Source organism: Motacilla alba, chromosome 5 (genome assembly GCF_015832195.1).
Source record: "Motacilla alba alba isolate MOTALB_02 chromosome 5, Motacilla_alba_V1.0_pri, whole genome shotgun sequence".
Classification (NCBI taxonomy): Eukaryota; Metazoa; Chordata; class Aves; order Passeriformes; family Motacillidae; genus Motacilla; species Motacilla alba.
Window position 1 is genome coordinate 37,082,220 of NC_052020.1, and position 19,085 is coordinate 37,101,304.

At 41.2% G+C, this 19,085-nt stretch overlaps 1 protein-coding gene across 1 annotated transcript; it reads left to right on the top strand.

The window, feature by feature from the left end:
* The first annotated feature begins 2,258 nt into the window (after positions 1–2,258).
* Positions 2,259–18,916, top strand: FAM177A1 (family with sequence similarity 177 member A1). Its single transcript, XM_038136791.1, has 5 exons — positions 2,259–2,561; positions 6,590–6,766; positions 13,790–13,856; positions 15,556–15,653; positions 16,464–18,916. The coding sequence occupies exons 1-5, from the start codon at positions 2,274–2,276 to the stop codon at positions 16,674–16,676; spliced, it is 843 nt and encodes a 280-aa protein (XP_037992719.1). The 5' UTR covers positions 2,259–2,273; the 3' UTR covers positions 16,677–18,916.
* Positions 18,917–19,085: the final 169 nt, after the last annotated feature.

Sequence of the window (19,085 nt, forward strand, 5' to 3'; positions counted from 1 at the left end):
TGAAGAAGTGTGCTTACTAAAACCTGATTTTTCTTTTTATAGTATTTTCAGTTTTTGAGGAGTATAAACCAATGCAATATGCAAAACCATGCAGGAAAGAGTATGAAATCTTGGTTTGAAATGCAGTCCCTAGGGGAGAGTGCATGGTTAATGCTTTTGATGGAAATCAAACATGAATGGGGATATTGAGGATGAACAGTGAAGCACTGTGCTCCAGGACAGGCTCAGTCAGACTGTCAAGTTACCAACAATTTAACTCTATTTTCAGCTTGAGGCCTACATTTAGTTTCAACTTTTAGTTCACCATTTCCAAAGCACTAAAACTGCAACCAGATAAAAAGAGAGCTGTCACTCACACAAAGAGCTGAGTGTTGGCAGAGACAAGGGTAAGTTGAGAATGCATTTCCTTTAAAGTATAAGGTGTATTAATTGTTATTTCTAAGATATATGCTGGAATTAACAAAGTGTATATTGCTCTTACCTTAGCAAGCCAGGTAGAAAATACTTTGGAGCCTGCTTAGAAAAATTGCCTGAGGATCTCAAGTCTGGAAAAGAAAATACATCCATGATGGAGACACTAAGAATAAGACTTCAGCTGTGTAGGAGCATGTCTAAATGGATTGGTGACTTACATGGCCTTTCATAGCTTGGTGCAAATAAAACTCTCCAGGCAAATATGTAACAACACTCCCAGCACCATTTTCTTGCATTAGAGTTTTTGTCCTCATGCTCTACGGCATCTCAGAAAAGTCTGCAGAAAAGTTTTGTCTAGCGTACAAGAACCTTGAAGAGCTAGAGTCAAGCAAAATTCCCTGGAAATGCTTAGAATAGTGAGGTCTGTCTTCCTGTGTATATCTTGCTGAAAGCTGTTGCTGCTGTCAGACAAGCTTTTGTCTGAGCTGTTTGAGCTCAGGCTGCTGCTGAGCAGCCTGCTAAGAGGAAATTGTTATGATGGTCAATAGATAGCTGTGTGATAGAAGCTGGACAATTAACTATTAGCGCACACAAACAGCTATGGTTTATTTGTTAACGCTTTACCTTTCCATAGGACTTTCAGCATTAATGTGTTAAATTCATTTAACTTGTCCAAGTTGCAAATGCCAGTTGTACTGGGAGGTGAAAGATTAAGTTCAATATGACTGTACAGCTGCTCTAACCACAGCAGAGGTGAAGAAAAGCAAGTTGGTTGGTTGATGATTTAATGGTGCTTTTGAGGAGCTGTTCATCTATTCCAACCAGTCGTTCACTAAACAGAATGTTTACTCTGTTGAGGGTAAGAAGTATTTATGTATCCTAACGTTAGTTTGTTTCTTTGCAACTTTAGGTGATGTATGTTTGTTGTAATCCCTTATGCAGATATTCAGCCCTGTACTGTCAAAAATAATAGTCCAACCTTTCATTCTGTAATCATTCTGTTTCTGTAACTATACATTGTATGTCAGCCCTTTTCACAAGGGAACATTTTCTGCCTTATGCTGATTATGGTATAATTGTAAGTCTGATGCATCTGTACTTTACCCGGGCTTTTGTCATGGGCTCTGGATTATGCTTTGATAATACGACTAAGAAAGTGTCTAAGAGCCCATATTGTGCTATAGAGTGTAATTTTTTGGAAACTATTCTTAATGATGGCTTTGTTCTTGCTGTCATGGAAGGGCATATTACAGCCATTGGTTCCACCCCCTCCTCCTCCAAAAAAAATTAAAACTACTCCCTTCTCAATCCCATAAAAATGTTTCACATGCTTCCAGCTCCAGCTGTTTTCACTGGTAGTTGACGTTTACTAATGTACATTTTGCCGAGATCAGCACAGAGTGGAGGCAGAAGGGCTCCCACCTCTCTCCAGGAGCAGCCAACCTCTTACCTAGCAAACACCTCCACTCTCCTGGGCATGTATGTTATTTTCTCATCCAGCCGCAGCCCAGGGGCCAGGGCATTCTTGGCCTGCATTTCTTTCTTGTTCAAGGGCTCGCTCTTTACAAAGGGCTGAGTTTCCTGAACCAGTACCCAATCCTACAAGGCTGAGCAAGAGTGGTCCTGGGCTAGTAAGCCCCCTAACTACTGTCAAGGAGCTCCATCTGCTTCTTAAAATATTATTCTATTATTTTGCAGGGCCTCACGCTATTTTGGGAGGACGATGTGTGTGTTGCCCCAGAACGAGCGCTTTTCCCTCGGCGCAGCGGGGCTATGTTTCCGCCTCTGTGGAGGTACGGCTGTCTCTGGCAGCCCGGCCGCCCCTGGCCTCTCCCGTGCCTCCCTCCCGGCTCCGGTTAATGCCGGGCTGCGGAGAGAAGCGAAATGACCGAAGCCGGTGGGAGCGGCGCCCCAGTCTCCGCCGGGCGGGTGCCGGCTCCTGTGCGCGGCCGGCCCCGCGGGCCGCAGGCACCGCCCCGGCGGGCGGTGTGACGGGCGGTGCCGCCCGGCCGCTCTCGCCTCCCCGGGCCGCGGCGGGCCCGCTGCCGCCCTCCCCCGGCGCCGCGGCGGGCGGGAGGATGGAACAGGGGCTGTCCGCCATCAGCCTCTACTGCGCGCCCGCCGCCGGCGCCATGGAGCCCGAGCAGGTGAGCGGGGCCGGCGGGCGGCTCTCCGGTCGCCCGGGCGGGCGGCGGGGCCCGGGCGCAGCCGCTGCCGGAGCGGGGCGAGGCCGCGGCCGGGGCGTGGGTGGCGGCCGCGGCCTGACGTGCCGGGGTTGCGCGGGGCTGGGGGAGCCCGCGGTTCCCCGCTGTGGCGGTGGGGTGCAGTGGCCCGGCCGCGGGACAGCAGGTCGGTCTGTCTGTCTGTCTGTCTGTGAGCCAGCCCTTCCGTCCAGCGCGCTGTAATTACAGACAGCGCGGCGGGCACGCGTGTCTCCGGTGTCTCCTGCTCGTCGGCGGACAATGCCTCGGACAAACGAGCCTGATGAATATTAGAGTGAGACAGGTTTCCACTTCCCTCCGTGCTGTCAAGTTGGCGAAGGCGTGGGAGGCGATCAGGGACAGCAGCTCTTAATTACAGCGCGGCCAGGCGAGCTCGCTTCCCTGCCGCTGCTCGCCCGGCCTCGCTGCGCCCTGGGTGCTGTGGGCGCTGCCGCTGCCCCTTGCCCGGGTACGGTGCCTTTCAAGGCTTGTTGCGAGGGTGTCTTTTCTAACAGTCGTTCTCCAGCTCTAGCATCTTGTCTTTTGTTTCTGAAAGACTATTTAATTTCAGTTGGAGCACAAGGGTGGAAAGTCAAGCAAGCAATATGAAAGAAACCCAAACCACTCAAACCTAAACAACCCTCCCCCCGAACTCTAGCCAAAAAAAAAAAAAAAATAAAAAAATCAGTAAGACTGTCAAGATAGCATGGTAGAAATATTTTTCATTAGCTATTACCAGCCTTCTAGTGACTAGCAGTATCTGGTTAGTAGATCTGTGCAAATTGAATTACTCGTCTTTCTCAAGTGGGCATCACACACTCTGGTGCTTTGGGTCATAAGCTCTTACAAGGATTCCTGCATTTGACAGGTTAAAAGATGCCGAAGTCAATAGCCTGGTCTCCCTGTTTCATTTTAGTTTTCTTCTTCGTCTCCTTCATGAAACTTTATGTTATTGCATCACCTAATACTACTTGTGTCTGCTCTCCCAGCTTGCCTGAAGGTGTCCAGGCACACCTTATCCTTAACTGTAGTTTATTTATTTTGGCATTTTATATGTGGACCAAAATTCTATTGTGCTGGGTATTGTATCAGCACTGTCCAAAGATTCCCTGCTCTCTCTCTGTTTCTGGACAAAGGGTGAGGTGGAGTGGGTGTAAGGAGGGTAAACAAGGAACATGAGCTTCAGATCCTTAACCTGCCTGGCAGGCAAGGTTTGTATGTGTGCCATAAAGCCAAGAAAAATTCCAAGGGGACATTTAAAAGAAAGGGGAAGTCGCCTTACGGTGTTTACCGAGTGCCTTAAGAGTGTTTGCTAGTGTGGCAAAAGCACACGAGTGACCAGCCTTGGTGTCTAACAGTTGCCAGGATAGAAGCCAAAGTAAATACTTCTGTGACGTGGCCACAAATGCTGAGTCTTTCAAGACCATATAATGTGTTAGAGAAGGAGGAGCCTATGGGAAAAAAATGAGGTCAGAAACCTGACTAAAGCCATGCACTGGAAGAAAGGTCTTTGTAAAAACTTCCTAAATTGGAAAAGAAGATCAAATTTGTAAAGGAAGATCAAAAGTATGAATTCTCAGACAAGAAATACTGTAACATTTGAGCTATAAAGTGAATCTGGCTGATAACTCTAGAATACGTTTGCATTACCACAGTTTTGGAAAGATAAAATGATAAAATTTATTGGTGCTGAACTTTCTGCTCGTACCTGGGAGAGTTTATCAGCTTCTATTGCTGTGCAGGTGAAACTTAAAAGGCCAGTGCTGACTAAAACCCACACAGGTTTATTGACTAGGTAATAACCAAAACAGCAGATGACATACATTATTTCATTTAATGAACTAGGACTTTGAGCCAGATTGCTAAGGGAGCCAGATTCACCGTACCTTGGTGAATCCTTTCTGTCTTGAGCTTCTGGTACAACAGACAACATTTGTCTGAAATGTTGTACCAGTTCCAGCTATGGGGAGCTGCTTACTGTAGGTAGTGTGAGTGTGGGATGAATGTTCAGGGAACTAAAGCTTGCTTTTAAAACGTGAAATATTAAACCACATTTTTTAAAGTTAAAATATTTGAAGCATTTGCACTAAATGAGCCAAAATCAGATTAAGAGACTTGTGCTTTTAGAGGAACTCTTAAGGAGGGGCTCACATTGCTTGCTGTTATTAATCACAGTGATATCTATGATGTGTTTGCAAGAAACAGTGCTCTTCAGTACTGTGCCTAAATATAAAAACAGTGTCATTGTATGATGCCAATAAAGGAGTGTGGAATGTTCATGAAAAGCTGATTCTGTGGTGCTTTTTGCACAAAAAGATACAGAACTAAATCCCGGGAAGTGGCACTTTTATAATGGCAGCAAGGAGCGCTCCCTGGGCTCAGGCTGCTTCTCTGTTTCAGCATTTGTGTTTTTGTAGCTTTGCTCTGTTCCCAAGACTGATAGACAGCAGAGAGATTGCACTGGGCCCCAGCTAGTCAGTTTTGTCTTTCTACATGAAAATGTGATTCTGCCTGAAAATACAATCCTGTTTCAGCTGAATTACCCCATTGAAAACTTGCTGCTGGATTCTGCTGTGCTCCTCCAGGAAAATGTTGCCTGGAACGTGCCAGCCTGGCTAAGGAGGTGCCGGGGGAGCTGAGATGACTTGCAGTTTTGAGGAGCGGAGGTACAGGGCTGGAGCGATGATGAATGGGTGCGCTCCCTCTCCACGCGGTAGAGCTCAGCACGTCATCTCTGCCTGCCCTCCCTCTTCGTGGGCATGAGAAGAATCCGTGGCTGGAATGAAGGAAGCGGTTCTGCCCCCCAGGACCCTCTGCTGCCTCTCCCGTGCCCACTGTCTTTCTCGGCTAACCAAGCCTGCTTGCCTTGCAAAGCTGCCTTGTGTAATCTAGCATGAGGGATGAGGATGGCGATGCTGCACTTGCAGTGGTTAAGGGATGTCTTACAGCTGTGTGATAAAACATGTATTTTTATTTATAATTTTGAGCTGTGCCCTGTGGAGATCATTAGGTTTGTATAGGAAGGAAGCTGGAAATTGGAATGCATTTTATGCAACCCGGATTCTGCACACACTACGCCTGTCATGCCTTATGATACAGTTTCAAATTACATGAGCTCATGCATTTTTAAAAACCTTCATGGTACATTAAAAACATGTGGTTGGCATTTCCTAACCTCTCTGGCCTTCTCCTCATGACAGAAGTGTTTTCAGCACAGTTTTGTGCATTTGATGCAGAAGCATCTAAAAGCTCTACCAAGATGAAGGCTCTGTTTTGATAGCTGCAATACAAAACCTTAATAAAATTCTCTCCCTGCAGGAGTGACTAGCCTAAAGATTTATTGACAGGCTTCTGAACTAGAAGTTCTTAATGCTTGCGACCCAAAGGCTGCATTGTAGCATTCGGCAGCTGGAGAACACAGCCAGACATTGTAGTTCTCACTTTGTATGTTCTTAGCCACAAAACTCAGTGTTGTCCTTTTACCCTGGTCCCTTGTACTAATCATGGTTGCTGATGAAAGCCCACAGGGGCAGATTCCTCTGTGCATCTTTTTAAAGCTTGAGCCTGGCTGCTTAGTTATTCAGTTCTCTTTTGTGTTAGAGGTGTCTGTCTGAACTTGCAAAGAGGCAGCTACAGCCTATGAACTACTTGGTTGATTTTATTAGATATTCATTCCAAACCCAACAATAAATATTTATTTAATAAATAATGATATTTCTGTGCTTATCAAATTATTTAATGAAATGTGGCCCCCCAGAAGAAACCTGTTTGTTAATTTTAGAGAAGGGATCAGTTTTTGCATATCTGCAAACAAGAATGTTTCAGTCTTTTATCTACAGGCAAGCTCTTATAAATGTCCACTGTAAATGCTAATTAATCTAAAATATTTTAAATATCTCATGAACTTTGTTAAGGGGGAACTTTCCAGTTCCAGAAGCATGCACTTGAGATAATGATGTTTTTTTCCTTTATAGCAACTTTCAAAGGGAGAAAGCGGCTTTGAGAATGTGGAGCTGGGTGTCATAGGAAAGAAAAAGAAAATTCCAAGGAGGGTTATTCATTTTGCAAGTGGAGAAACAATGGAAGAATATAGCACAGATGAAGAGGAAGATGAACAAGAGAAAAAAGACCTGTTGCCACCTGTAGATCCTGTAGGTATTTTACTTCATAAATTGCTACTTCTGGTTTACTGGGCAGCTATAAACATTTTATACTTATTTTTTTGTGTCACAGATCTGATATAATCTTTAGTATCATAATTTCTAATAATTTGATTAGCTTAATGGACTCAGAAATCTGTGAAAAGTATTACTGGGAAGTTTTGTCCTGGAGTTCAACTCCACTAAAGTAGCCTTATTAATTGGAAATGGGTTTAATTTCTTCACAGTTCTAGTTTGTCCTCTCCCTTTCTAATAATACTTGCCTTGTAGATACAAGTAGATACCTTGGTTTATACTGTTGCTTAAAAAAAATTTGCAAGGTTTGTTGACATAAGAAACAAAGTTGAAGAGCTTGTTGAAGAGTTAAACCTGTAATTTAGGGTCACCATAACAACAATTCAATATAATTAAAAGAGTATAGGAGGGAAAGAAACAGGTGAGTTGCAGAAATAAAGGAAGATTGTTGTGATTCATGATACATAAAAACCAGATTTTAAAGGACCTGCCTAGTCCATGTAAGTAATGTTCATCTGTGTTGAGATGTTGAGATGTTGCTCAGCCTGTGAATGGAGTTTCCTATTATTGGTCCAGATTAAAGTGAAGCCTCAAGAATTAAACCCAGTAGTGTGCATTGTAGCTGCTAAAATGCATTTCCCTTTTTGTCAATGATTGTGGATCTATACTTAGAGGTAAAATGAAATACATAATCTGTTTTATTCTGTTGGCCTGTCTGATAAACTACTTTGTAGTGCTAGTGTGATTGCAAAGCTCACAGCCGTATGTGCCAACACTGGCAGCAGCAGCTCCCTCCCTCTGGCAGTCAGTCCCAGAGAAGATCCACATCCTGCTCTTCATCTCTCCACATGCCCAGTCTCATGTTTCTTTTATGACAACCCCAGAAACTTGTGTGCCAACCACCTCTACCCTTCTGCAACAATCCTTGCCTCAGTAAATTGAGTCTGCAGTCCTATTCCCTGCCCGCTGGCAGAGTTCTCTTCTTGGCCCTCCCTGCACTTAGGTGCCTGTACTGAGGTGGAGGCTCCCAAAGTGGCTGGGTCCTCCCTGATGTGCTGCTGTGTGCTCAGGCAGCCAGGAGCCATGGCTTTGTGCAGGACTCCTCGTCCTACCTGGCTGCACACTGGAGAGAGACACTGGTGTGGAGCTGCTTGTTCCCACACTTCAGAGAAGAGACCTCGCATGCATGGAAAACAGTGCCCTGCTTTCTACTTGACATTGCTGTTGGAATGACTCCTGCACCATTGTTTGGGAATCCAAATTAAGAAATGTTGTGGTTGAAGCTTTCTATTTACTCTACAGTAGTAGATCCTGTATTTATTAATATGTGTACCCATCCTGGGAGAGCTTGGCTTTCTTGAAGGGACTGAAGATTTTGACTTTCTGCTTATGCTCTTCTGAAGAACCGGTGGACCATAGGAGGTTTGCTGTGACTGTCCAGCGGTACCTCTCTTCCCCCCTGTAAAATTAATTTATCTTGAAGAAGAAAAAAGGTGGGTTGAGGATTAGGCTCCAGTGAGATGATGGGAATTCAGGTGGGATTGGGGGTTTCACAAGTGGAGTTGTTGCAATGTGTTTTGTATGGATTGATGGCATTGCCCTCTTTCTTGGTAGGCAGTTACTGTATACAACAAAAAATAACATCAGCCTGATAGCAGGTAGGATATTATCAGTATTAAATACACACAAACTATATAGTTGGGAAAGAACTGTATTGTAATCACAAACAATGAGTGAGATGGTAAGCTGCCTAGCTGGGTACTAGGGTGTTTTTTTCCTCCTTAAGGATCTTCTCAAATAAAAGCAGGAACTGTGAAACTTACTGACTGTTATGGTAATGTTCAGGTATCTTCAGGGTGAGGTCTGTTCCCCACTAGGCAGTCATGTCAGATACCCGTGGATGTCTGAGAGATTTTTGTTCCCAATCATAATGATCAGGGAGCAAGATGTGTGTAGGTTTTTGTGCCATTTCCCAACAGTAGAAGAGTTCCATGGTGATGCAGTGACAGAAGGCTCACAAGCCTTGGTGTAGGTGTTGTGAGGGCAGAGACACACATGCTGCTGTGCAAATGGACACTTAACTAAAGAGCCCTCAAGTGTGCACAACAGCCAGGAATGCTGCATGATTGTCCCCCTCCTTTCCTAACACAGATTTCTTTTCTGAATACCGAAAAGAATATTGTATGGTGGAGTTAAGATTGCATTATTCTCCTTTTATAGTTTATTAAATCCTTAATTTTGAATACTTTTTTTTTAATAAAAGCACCCCCCAAACCAGAGTAGTTTATTGTGGAACACTCTATGCCTTATTATGTATTGCTTTTTACCTCGGACAGAATGAACTTGATTAGAGCAGGGGTTGCCATTAAGTGAGGCTTACTTTATCTCCTGCATGCTTTGTGTATCCCAGCTGAGCCAGACAATTGAAGAAATGTTAGTCCAAGCTGAGCTTTGGTGTTTTAGCCAACAGCTGCTTTTAAAATGTTTTTTGTAGGATTTCTATAAAGGCAATTAAATAGTCTGTTTGCTGAGACCAGCATGTCTAAAACTTGTTATCTCAGTTGGGATACAAAAAAGTATGTTGCGAGTAATAGCTGTTTCTGGACCAGTTTATTTTCAGAAAAAGCACATTCAATATTTTGAATAGAAACTTTCCAACATGAAATTTCAAAGCTCTGTTGGGATTAGCATCCTGGCAGTTTTTGAATGAGTTTAAGAGAAACAAATATTTTGCTGTGTTGTAAAGATATGTCTTCAGTGAGTACCTTGGTTTAATTGTGTTTTAGAGCTAAGCAGGCAATGCCAATGTATTTCTTACTAAGCAAAGTAATATGTGTATATCCTGGTAATACCATAACCAGAGCACTTGGTGTGGATTCCTGTTACTTGTCACAAAACAATTCTCTAAAAGAGCTGGGTTTCAAATTTTTTTTGAAGCAACTTCTGGTGCTTCAATAGGTCAGCACTCAGTTCATTAACATTGGTGGACTGGGGTGTCCATTCTGTTGAGTTTTGTGTTTTTTAATCCAGAACACAGGATATTATTTTTTAGATAGTAGCATTCAGTATTATCTGAATGTTCTCACACTGAAATTCAAATGCTTTAATAGCATAGATGTATTTTTGATTCTTTTGTCCTTAAATGTAGATGTTTGCACTCTATATGTATATTTTCTTTTGTTTTTGTCCACCAAGACTTTATTTTGTATTAATTAAGACGATAATCCTTCTGTTTATCCCTGAAGGGACACCTGGTGTAAACTCTTTGCTGCATTCACCTGTTAGATGAGTGGGCAGAAGGTGGAGTGTAAGTATTCCCAGAGGAACTGTGAGCAACATGACTTTGGTGTGGTAGCTTTGGAATCCATCCCAAGAAGACATCTGCAACAAAGCTCCAGGAGGGATTTGATTTTATTAACCTTCAATGCTCAGAAAGATTGAAACCCATCCTTGCAGGAAGGTTATCTTGATGTCCTGTAGTTAAAAGGGCTTTAACTTCAAATAGCACAAATTTCTCTCTTGAGGACCATCGAAGTCTGGTTTTCTTTTAAGAATTTGAGGATGAAGGAGAAAAATAGTCACTGACCAAGTAATAACCTCTTATAATATGGTAGAAGCTCCTGATGGAGGATGGTAGGTGTGTTCCTGATCTTGTTTTCACTGGCTTGTCTTAGATGCCACAGTTTTACATGGTCTTACACAAAAGAGCCTATTATAGCAATGAACAGTATTGATTAAAGTAATTAACAAATTAAATTTATCTTGGCACAGTAAACAATGAAAAAGTAAATATTTGATGGCATATATTAACTATTAAATACAGGATTTTGTTTTTCCTAAATCAGGAAATTATTATTTTTCTCATTTTGCCATTTTCGCTGACAAAAAGAAACCCTACATACCTTTGAAAGTTTAAGTGTTATTAGGGCTGAAATCTGCCAAAAATAAATACATATGTGGGTTGTTCAGGAACCTGGTGCACTCAGAAATTCAAGAGAACATGTGTGCTCCCTTCTGCAGTCCCACACTAGGAAACAAAATTATGTTCTGTTATTGAACCAGATGCCTCTTGGTTTTATCAATGATTGAATCCATTATGTGCATTCCTATTTAAATTAAAATGATACATTAAGATTTTTTGTAATTTAAAAATCGGTTGTCAAAACCATTATGCTTTCCATTTTGACAACAAAATAAAGTCAGGATAGCTGAGTAATATAATTAAACATTGTAGAAGCATCTACTAAAGAGACTGATTGCAGGAGAAATACTATAAACAGTGGATGTGTTTCATACTGTCCCTTGTTTCCTGTCAAGAAATACAATATTGCTGCGTCCTTGAGTTGATTAAAGACTGAGGATGAAGGCTTCTCTGGCTGGCCCAAGGAAGCTGACAGGCAGTGTCTGGGTATGTGGTTCTGCAGGTCTGTAGGACCTGACTTGGGTATGGTTTTCCAGTTTCCAGCTCAGTGTATTAAAACTACTTCACTGACAAGGGTTAATTTGATGAATTTGTGCTGAGCCTTTGCTTAAGAGCCCTGTTCATGTCACTTGAACGGTTCCAGTTTCCCCAGTACCAGTTCTTGCCTCACATCTGCCATTTCTGCTTCCCTCTCCAAGGTGCTCTGGGAAGGCACCCAAATTTACCCTGAAGAGATAAAGGGGTAATGTGTGGAAAAGGAAGGTGATTCCTTGGATGTGTTCCCTTGTTCCTGGTTGTTCCTGGTGGTTTACTCTCCAAACCATCTCCTTTCTCCTGTTGATTTCCTGTGAAGTTGGCCTCTCTCATGATTTTATATTCCTTTTGACACGCTGGAAAGAAAGTTACTTTTTTAACTGAGGAGTCTGGCAAAGCTTTGCTTGTCAGGAGTGAGGAAATGTCTGGTTGGGCTTTGTCAGAAAGCAGAGATTCCCACGAAGCTGCACTTAGAAGTGCTTCCAGTGCACCAAACTGATTTTTAGCTGTGGTGGGGGAAGAGTAGAAGTAGAACCTCTGTGTCTGCTGAGCCTCAGCTGTTACCCACGTTTGTGTTACCACAAACTTATCAGAATGTTCTGGGTCTGACTTGCTTCTGTCACATTGAAGCTCAGCTTGTCTTTTCACTCTGAAATATTATGGGGGCTCTTGTAACTTCTTTCTTACAGCACACAGCAGGCCCTTGTTTGTCCTGTGCCCTGCATGAATGCTTTTTAACCCTGTCACCTCATCACGAAGGATTGTGCAGAGCCCTGTCTGTGCCATTATTTGCACCTGTGGCAACAAGCTTTTCCAGCACTTTTTTTGACTTCTTCAGCTGAACAAACTCCTCGTTAGCCTTTCTGCCAACTGAGCACATAATCAATGAGCTGGAGGTGCTTTTGTGTGAGCAGGATAGCAGCTGGTTTTGCTTACACTTTTACCTTGGCAGGACATTTTCCATATCCACTGCCAAAAATATATAGCATCTGGCTTTTTGTCAGCCTGCCCAACTTGAGTTTGGGGCTTGACAGACAATTTCTTGCTGCACTGATTTGTAGAGATGATGCTTGGAAAGCACCAAAGTCTAGTAGCTTGTGTACATATATACTGAGGCTATACCAGATAGTTTCTGTAGCAGTATTATTTACAATAATATTGGTTGTTCCTGTACACACGTCTATTAAATAAGATCATAGAAAAAGGTTACTACCAAACAGTTCTTAGCAGCAAGTTATAAATACTTACATAGCTGAGTAGTGCTAATATGTTTTACTTAATAAAAGCTGACACTTTAAATTGCTACTTTCCAGAAGAAAGGTACCTCTACAGAGATCTTTTCTGGGGGGAAATATGTATCAAAGAGCTCGCCTGAATACAACAGCCTGTTAACTATAAACATATTTTAGTTCACTGTGAAAGCTGAATTTGCTTTTTCACAAACAGAAAAGCCTACATTTTTTTCCCCCATTTGCTTGAAATCTGCTTTTCCTCTTTTCCTTTTTATTACACAGTTTTGTTTGTTTTTTTTTTTAAACAGATAAAGTCTCTTCCCTTGATGAAAAGCATAGCCTGTGCACATCCATTATTCTATAATTAATTTAATTATAAATCTTTAATTTACTTTGTATATATCTATATATCAGTTCGTGTGGAGGCTGCAGTATTTTTGCTGTAGCTGTGAATACACCCCAGTCATGTAAAGAGCAATTCCTTTTGTCTTCCTGGCCAGCCCTTCCTAACCAGTCTGTATCCCTCCAGAGCAGCACTCAGTCCATTCACTGCATCGCTGGGATCCTGACGAGATCCTACCCCTGCAGCTGCACACAGATCTCCAGCTCCTCATGCTTATGTCCCATGTTGTGTGCCCATGTTGTGTGCCCTGGTGTGCAGGCACTTCAGAGAAACTTCCTCACTCACATGCAAATGCTTGAGGTGGCCCCAGCTGAGGCCTGTTTATTCCTGCTGTGTTCCTCCTGGTTCACAGCGGCCCAGGTGCTTTGCTTGGCAGCCTCTCGATCAACTTCCCCCCCTCCCTCAGGGCTCCTGCCTTTGTTTTCCAGGTGTAATTTCAAGGGATAATTCCTGTTTGGTTGTAAATGTTTTAAAGCAGCCTCTTCCTCAGAGGTTTGAAGGTTTGGTTTGATTTTAAACAGTCTTTTGCAGTTCACTCGTTATTGTAATGAGGGATTACTTTGTTCCCTCTCTTCTTCTCTTGGCCTGATGGAATTCAGCACGTTGTGGGAAGCTTTTTCTAGTTGGGGATTGAGCTGGCTGCTTGTCATTTCCCAAGTCTGGAAGCAGGAAACAAAAAGCAGTGAAAGAAATTTTCCCAGAGGTAAACCATGGTTATATTTATATCTTGTGGTGATACTTTGCTTCACTTGTCTGGTCTATACTTATTTTAAAGCAAAAACATGGTAGGAGCTGGAAAACAGAAAATACTGCAGGTCTTTCTTCTCCAGCCATTTGCAGCTTTGCATGTGTTATTTTGTGCCATGGCCATACAGCTGTACATACTCATACTACTCTTGTTCCTGCAGACAACACTCACATGGGGACCCTACTTGTGGTTTCACATGCTGCGAGTTGCCACATCAACCTTATCAGGTATTGCTTTACTTAATTCTTGGGTAAACCAGAAGGGGAATATTGAAAGTCACAAAGTCATGTGGACAGACTGTAATTCATCTTTGGGTTCTACTTGCTGTTTTTTCAGAAGTATGAATTGAACTGTATTTAATCTGTGGAGATGTACTCTCCTGCCTTAGGCACTTATAATTTTTATTTTTTTTTCAATAAACAACTCTTGCATGGAAGAATGAATAGCAAGTACTCTTTTGATGAACACTTTCTCCCCTTTTTCTTCATATGGAGATAGATTGATGTTGGCAAGGAAATATATCTGTTTTCTATTAGATTTTGTATGGAACCATTTTGTGTCATGTTACCTGAAAAGAATCCTGGCGGGTGTAACTAAACTGACAGTTTTTCTGAAGACAACTAGAAAGTATCCCAAGAACACATCTAGTTGTGTGCCATACTATGAACTTCTGAGGTTACAAAATAAACAGGACTGTTGTCAAGGGTCTTAAACTCACTGCCCAAACATTTATTTGACTCGTGGACCTCTTATAATTTTGCCAAGTTTTAAAAATGCTTGTCACAGTCTGTGTTCTTTCCAAGGTAAAGGGTCTTTATTGGGTTTTTTCCCACAAATATTATGGCGTTTCTGTCGTTGTACACATAATTTTGAATATTTTTATAATTTTGGCAGTCTGTTATATTAGTAAACCTATCCTTGTTTTTAGAAATGCCTTTTCTCTAATGTACAGTGTAATTATATTCCTTGACGCATCTGTTCTTCATATGCAAGGGTAGATATTGCTTTTCCTTTTTTTAGAAGTCCTTTATGAATTTGAAGATCAGTCCTTTCTTCTTTGCACTTCAGTTTTGGCTCTTACCTCTGTAATTTGAACTGCTGTTTTGCACAGCACTCAGGATGCCAGGGTATCTCTAGAATTTTTCTGAATGTTCATTGAAGCAGTCAATGACTGACTTCTATATTTTTCCCTGAAGATGACTAACTCATTTTCATCCTTGGAGCAGATTTACAATTTGAAGTGCAAAATAATTTGACTTCTTGCTTGCCTTTACTCAACCCGTGTTATCTGCAGCCATCACCATGGTAAAGAAATGACTGACACAGGCTTACCTCTGTTCCATAGTGCTGACTGTTCCCTACCTGTTTTAACAAAGTAGCACTGGATGTAGCCTACAGCTTGAAAATTAAGACAGCTGAAACAAATATTTTATTAATCCGTTAGTATACAACACAAAACATTGTTAAAACTGACTTGAAGGATGCTTATGTCAATAAATACTGTCTAGTTTGCTAGTACCACTAGATTGAACTGCCAGTACAGTTGGTACCCATGTACTTTTGTCTAACCTTAATTTTCAGTTAAAGTTCAGCTCAAAGGTTACCCTTTAACTGGTTCCTAGCTAAACAAACTTAGATCCAAAGCTGAAACTAGCATAATTCAAACACTATCACCATATATATTTTCATTGAATTTCATATCCTTCTCCTTTTGTTCATTCTTTATCCTAAAGAACAATTATTAGTATATTCAGCTAATAATTACCTATAAGGAAATTAACCTCACAGATTTTTGTTGTATTTTGTGAGTGAAGTAGGACTAGAGAAAACCATTCAGGAAAGATGGGGATAATTTTTATAATAAAACAGCGTACAAGAATTTTCTTCTAGATACTAATCCCATGTAAACCTCCTTTTATTTTTTAGTGTGTGATTTCCTGGGGGAAAAGATTGCATCTGTTCTGGGAATAAGCACACCAAAATACCAATATGCCATTGACGAGTATTACAGAATGAAGAGAGAGGTATGTGTGGGAGCTAGGGTTCTTGCACTCCTTTTCTCCCAACTGGTCTTCCCTGCTACTCTAAAAAATAAAATTTGTATTCTGGCATTAAAATGAAACTTTAGACCCCCAATTTCAGCTTGCCTCCAGTTTTCATTTGATGCATGATTAATGCTTTCTTATCCATCAGCTTTTTCTCTCCAGCTCATCAGTCTTAGAAACGGGTGGGTGCTGAGCTCTGCTGTTTCTCTTGTGCCATGCATTCTTAAGTCAACACTGTGAGAAAGTTGCATGGACAGTTGCTGAACGCTGTAAAAGGGGGCTGCTAGCAATACACTCTCCAGCTCTAAAACTTGTTCAACACAGTCTCAAGGGTAAATTGAACACAAGGTTACCATTTGTTCTAAAGCATAATGGGACAATACTGATTTGTAGCCAGTGCTTTAGGCAAAATAACCTAACCCTTAATAATCTTTAGAAGAGATGGAAAACATATTTAAAGCTTTATTACTTTTTTTTTTAATTGAGAGCTGAAAAAACTTTAGAGGAGGTAGACCAATCACTATTGCTGTTAACTGAAACTGCTTATCTAGGTATGTGTCTTTTTTCTGTGTTTAACACAGTTTAATCCTTCACTTTTGGGGATTTCATTTTTTTCATAATGGGAGTGGAGTTCTGGAATGTACCTCATCTTATGATCAACTAGTGACTGTTTTCTAGTGGAACAAATGTCCTTACCTTGTAATAGTAACTGGTATGCTCTTATGGAAAGACTGAATCTAAGTAAGTGGTAGATAGTAAATAATAGCATATGAACCTGGTTCTCTCTAGGAGGAAGAGGAGGAACAGGAAAACAAGATGTCAGAAGAAGCAGAAAGACAGCATCAGGAACAGCAGAACAAGGCACAAGCTGAAGCTCCTGTCCAGACAGACCAGCCTGGAGCAACAGCATGCTCTTCATTCGTGAATGTAAACTTCGAAAATGAGGGAGATTGCCCACCCACTGTGGAAAATAAACAAGATGTAGTTCCTGTCCCTCCTTAAGTGTAAAGCTCTGTACAATGTAGGAAATAAGAACTGTCAGGCGTCACAATCTGCCTATAAACAGGAAAAATAGGATTATGCTTGTTCAGTGAAATACAACTCCTACCATTCTTATTGATCAGGAGAGAGCTAGGCAATGTCTGTTCAGTCAGTCTGCCTAATAAAGGCTGAGGCATTCTGCCAAATTGGCACTTCAGTTAAAATGAAAATTGCACTACAAACATTTGGTCTAAAATGGAATGTGTGAGCTAATTTCTGTGTAAAGTAAGTAGAAATGTCTTTTCTTTGAATCGCTGTGTCTCTAACACCTGTGGATTGTAGAGGCAGTGCTGTTTCCTACTTCTAAAAACCTGATTTGCACATTGTTTGCAACTTGGCTCTCTATGAATAGATTAATAGGAATTAATATCCTGTAACTCAAAAGTAATTATAATGGAGTCTTATTCCCCCTATTTATTGTCACTGTTGTATGCATGTATTTTTTTTGTGTTGTTAACACAAGAGAAAAATGTTAGATTTAATGTTAATTAGATTAAAGGGTCCTCTGACTTTTTGATTTTTAAGTGGAAAAAATCCCAACTTTCCAGGAGGCTGTAAGCACCCGTAAGAACTTACTAACAAGTACCAGCACTCTTGGAGGCTAACAGTGCTCAGCTGCTCCATCCAGTGCTGTAGCTGAGTTCAGAGCTAACATTGGTTAGGATGTTCTCACTCCAAGCCCAAGAATTTAGAGATCCATGTGCTTGAATGCATGCTCTCAGTGGTCTGGAAAAGTAACTAAAGTCTTCCTAAATGATATTAAGTGCACTGGACACTCTATGTAGTACTAGTCTAGAACTCTGAACTTTTTTGGACATCGGTTACACAAGTCTGTGTACTTGAGTAACCTAAACAAACTGTGTGTTGAATGTTAAATTGTCAGTAAGGGATGTGCCACTGCAGATGGTTTTCATCCTGTTAGCACAGAATACATACATAACCAGAAACTACAAAACCAAACTTATGACTCTTTCCTTCTCTTAAATGAATATGTGTTGTTATACTGCACTTGCAACAACAGACATTTTTATTTTTGTCTAAATGAAGTGCAGGTAGCTCCACATCAAATACCAATTAAGGCTATTTTACTGCAATGACTGTTGTACCTGTAGCTTGTAAAAGGTGAATGGTTTACTTTGCAACAATCAGATGTCATTGCCTCAGTCATTTTCTGTGGTCAACTATTGCAGGTAAAGGAGCAGAGAACCTGCACTATGTACCATGTAGAACATTACTTCTGTCCTTGAGATTTATAAAAAAAAAGTTAAAGATAGTTCTCAATGAAATAGGGCTGTTGGGTATCATGACATGTCCCTGGCCTTGCTCCCACTGCCAGCTAAGGAGCCTGAAGTAACACTGCAGGCCAGGTAGCTTGGCTCTTAGTTTCTGGAATAAATTGCATATTTCAGATGACCCTCTGCTTGAACTAATGTCCTGTACAGCACAAATTCTCTCTAGCAGCTCTCCAGTAGTACAGAAAACCTAAGGAGGAGGATTCAATCATCAGCTCTAGTCCATCTGTTTTGATACTCCATTCTTTGCCTTTTCTGAATTGTAAGACAGAGGGTGCTGACCACAGTGTAAAATCACTACTTTGCCCTGAATGTCTGCAAGGGAGAGCTTGATTCAACACCTGGAGAATACACAGAAAACCACCTTCGTAGGAGTTCACATAGCATCAAAGAAAGAAAGCATCAGATAGCTTGAGTAATACTTTGACAGCTGAAAGATACTTTGCTTTTCTTCCAATAAATTAAGGTCAGTTGTTTGGTTTTTTTTACTTCCTTTCCCTACTATTTGTTGCATAACAAATGCTCTCACTGCCTTCTTTGTATGAAATATTGTATTACTCACTGTGCCTTAACTTAATCCTTCCTTTTTTGCAAACTGTATAAAAGTGGTTACTTTCATATTGGTTTAATTTTTCTGTAAATGCATTAATTGGTTATTTTATATTTAATATAATTTTTGAACTGGAAGTTGGCTATGGATTTTCTTTTAAGACTGTGTGGTCTTTGAAACTTTAAGCCTGTACACAGATGCGTGTGCCTGTTTACTGTTTTCATCTTTACTAAGTCACATATCCTGGTGGAATATTCAGGCACCAGATTTCAAAATATCATTTAACCCCCACCCCTTCCTTAGACTCTCATGTGTTCAGCACTACCTCAAACTAAATAAACAATGCAGGATTGTAAACACTTCTAGCCTGGAGCTATTGTAATTCTGTCTGAAAGCTGAAACATTTCTGTGGCTTTCTTAAGGATTTTCACAGCTTTAACTGCTACTGTTGTAGCTCAGTTGTACAGTTAAGATAGATTACATAAAATACTTGCATAGGATGTTTACTTGGTGAAAGCCTCAGTACAG

Coding starts and splice junctions, on each gene's coding strand:
- FAM177A1 (XM_038136791.1), top strand. CDS start 2,274: ATGCCGGGCTGCGGAGAGAAGCGAAATGACCGAAGCCGGTGGGAGCGG. Junction 6,767..13,789: donor TGTTGCCACCTGTAGATCCT/GTAGGTATTTTA, acceptor TTGTTCCTGCAG/ACAACACTCACATGGGGACC. Junction 13,857..15,555: donor TGCCACATCAACCTTATCAG/GTATTGCTTTAC, acceptor TTTATTTTTTAG/TGTGTGATTTCCTGGGGGAA.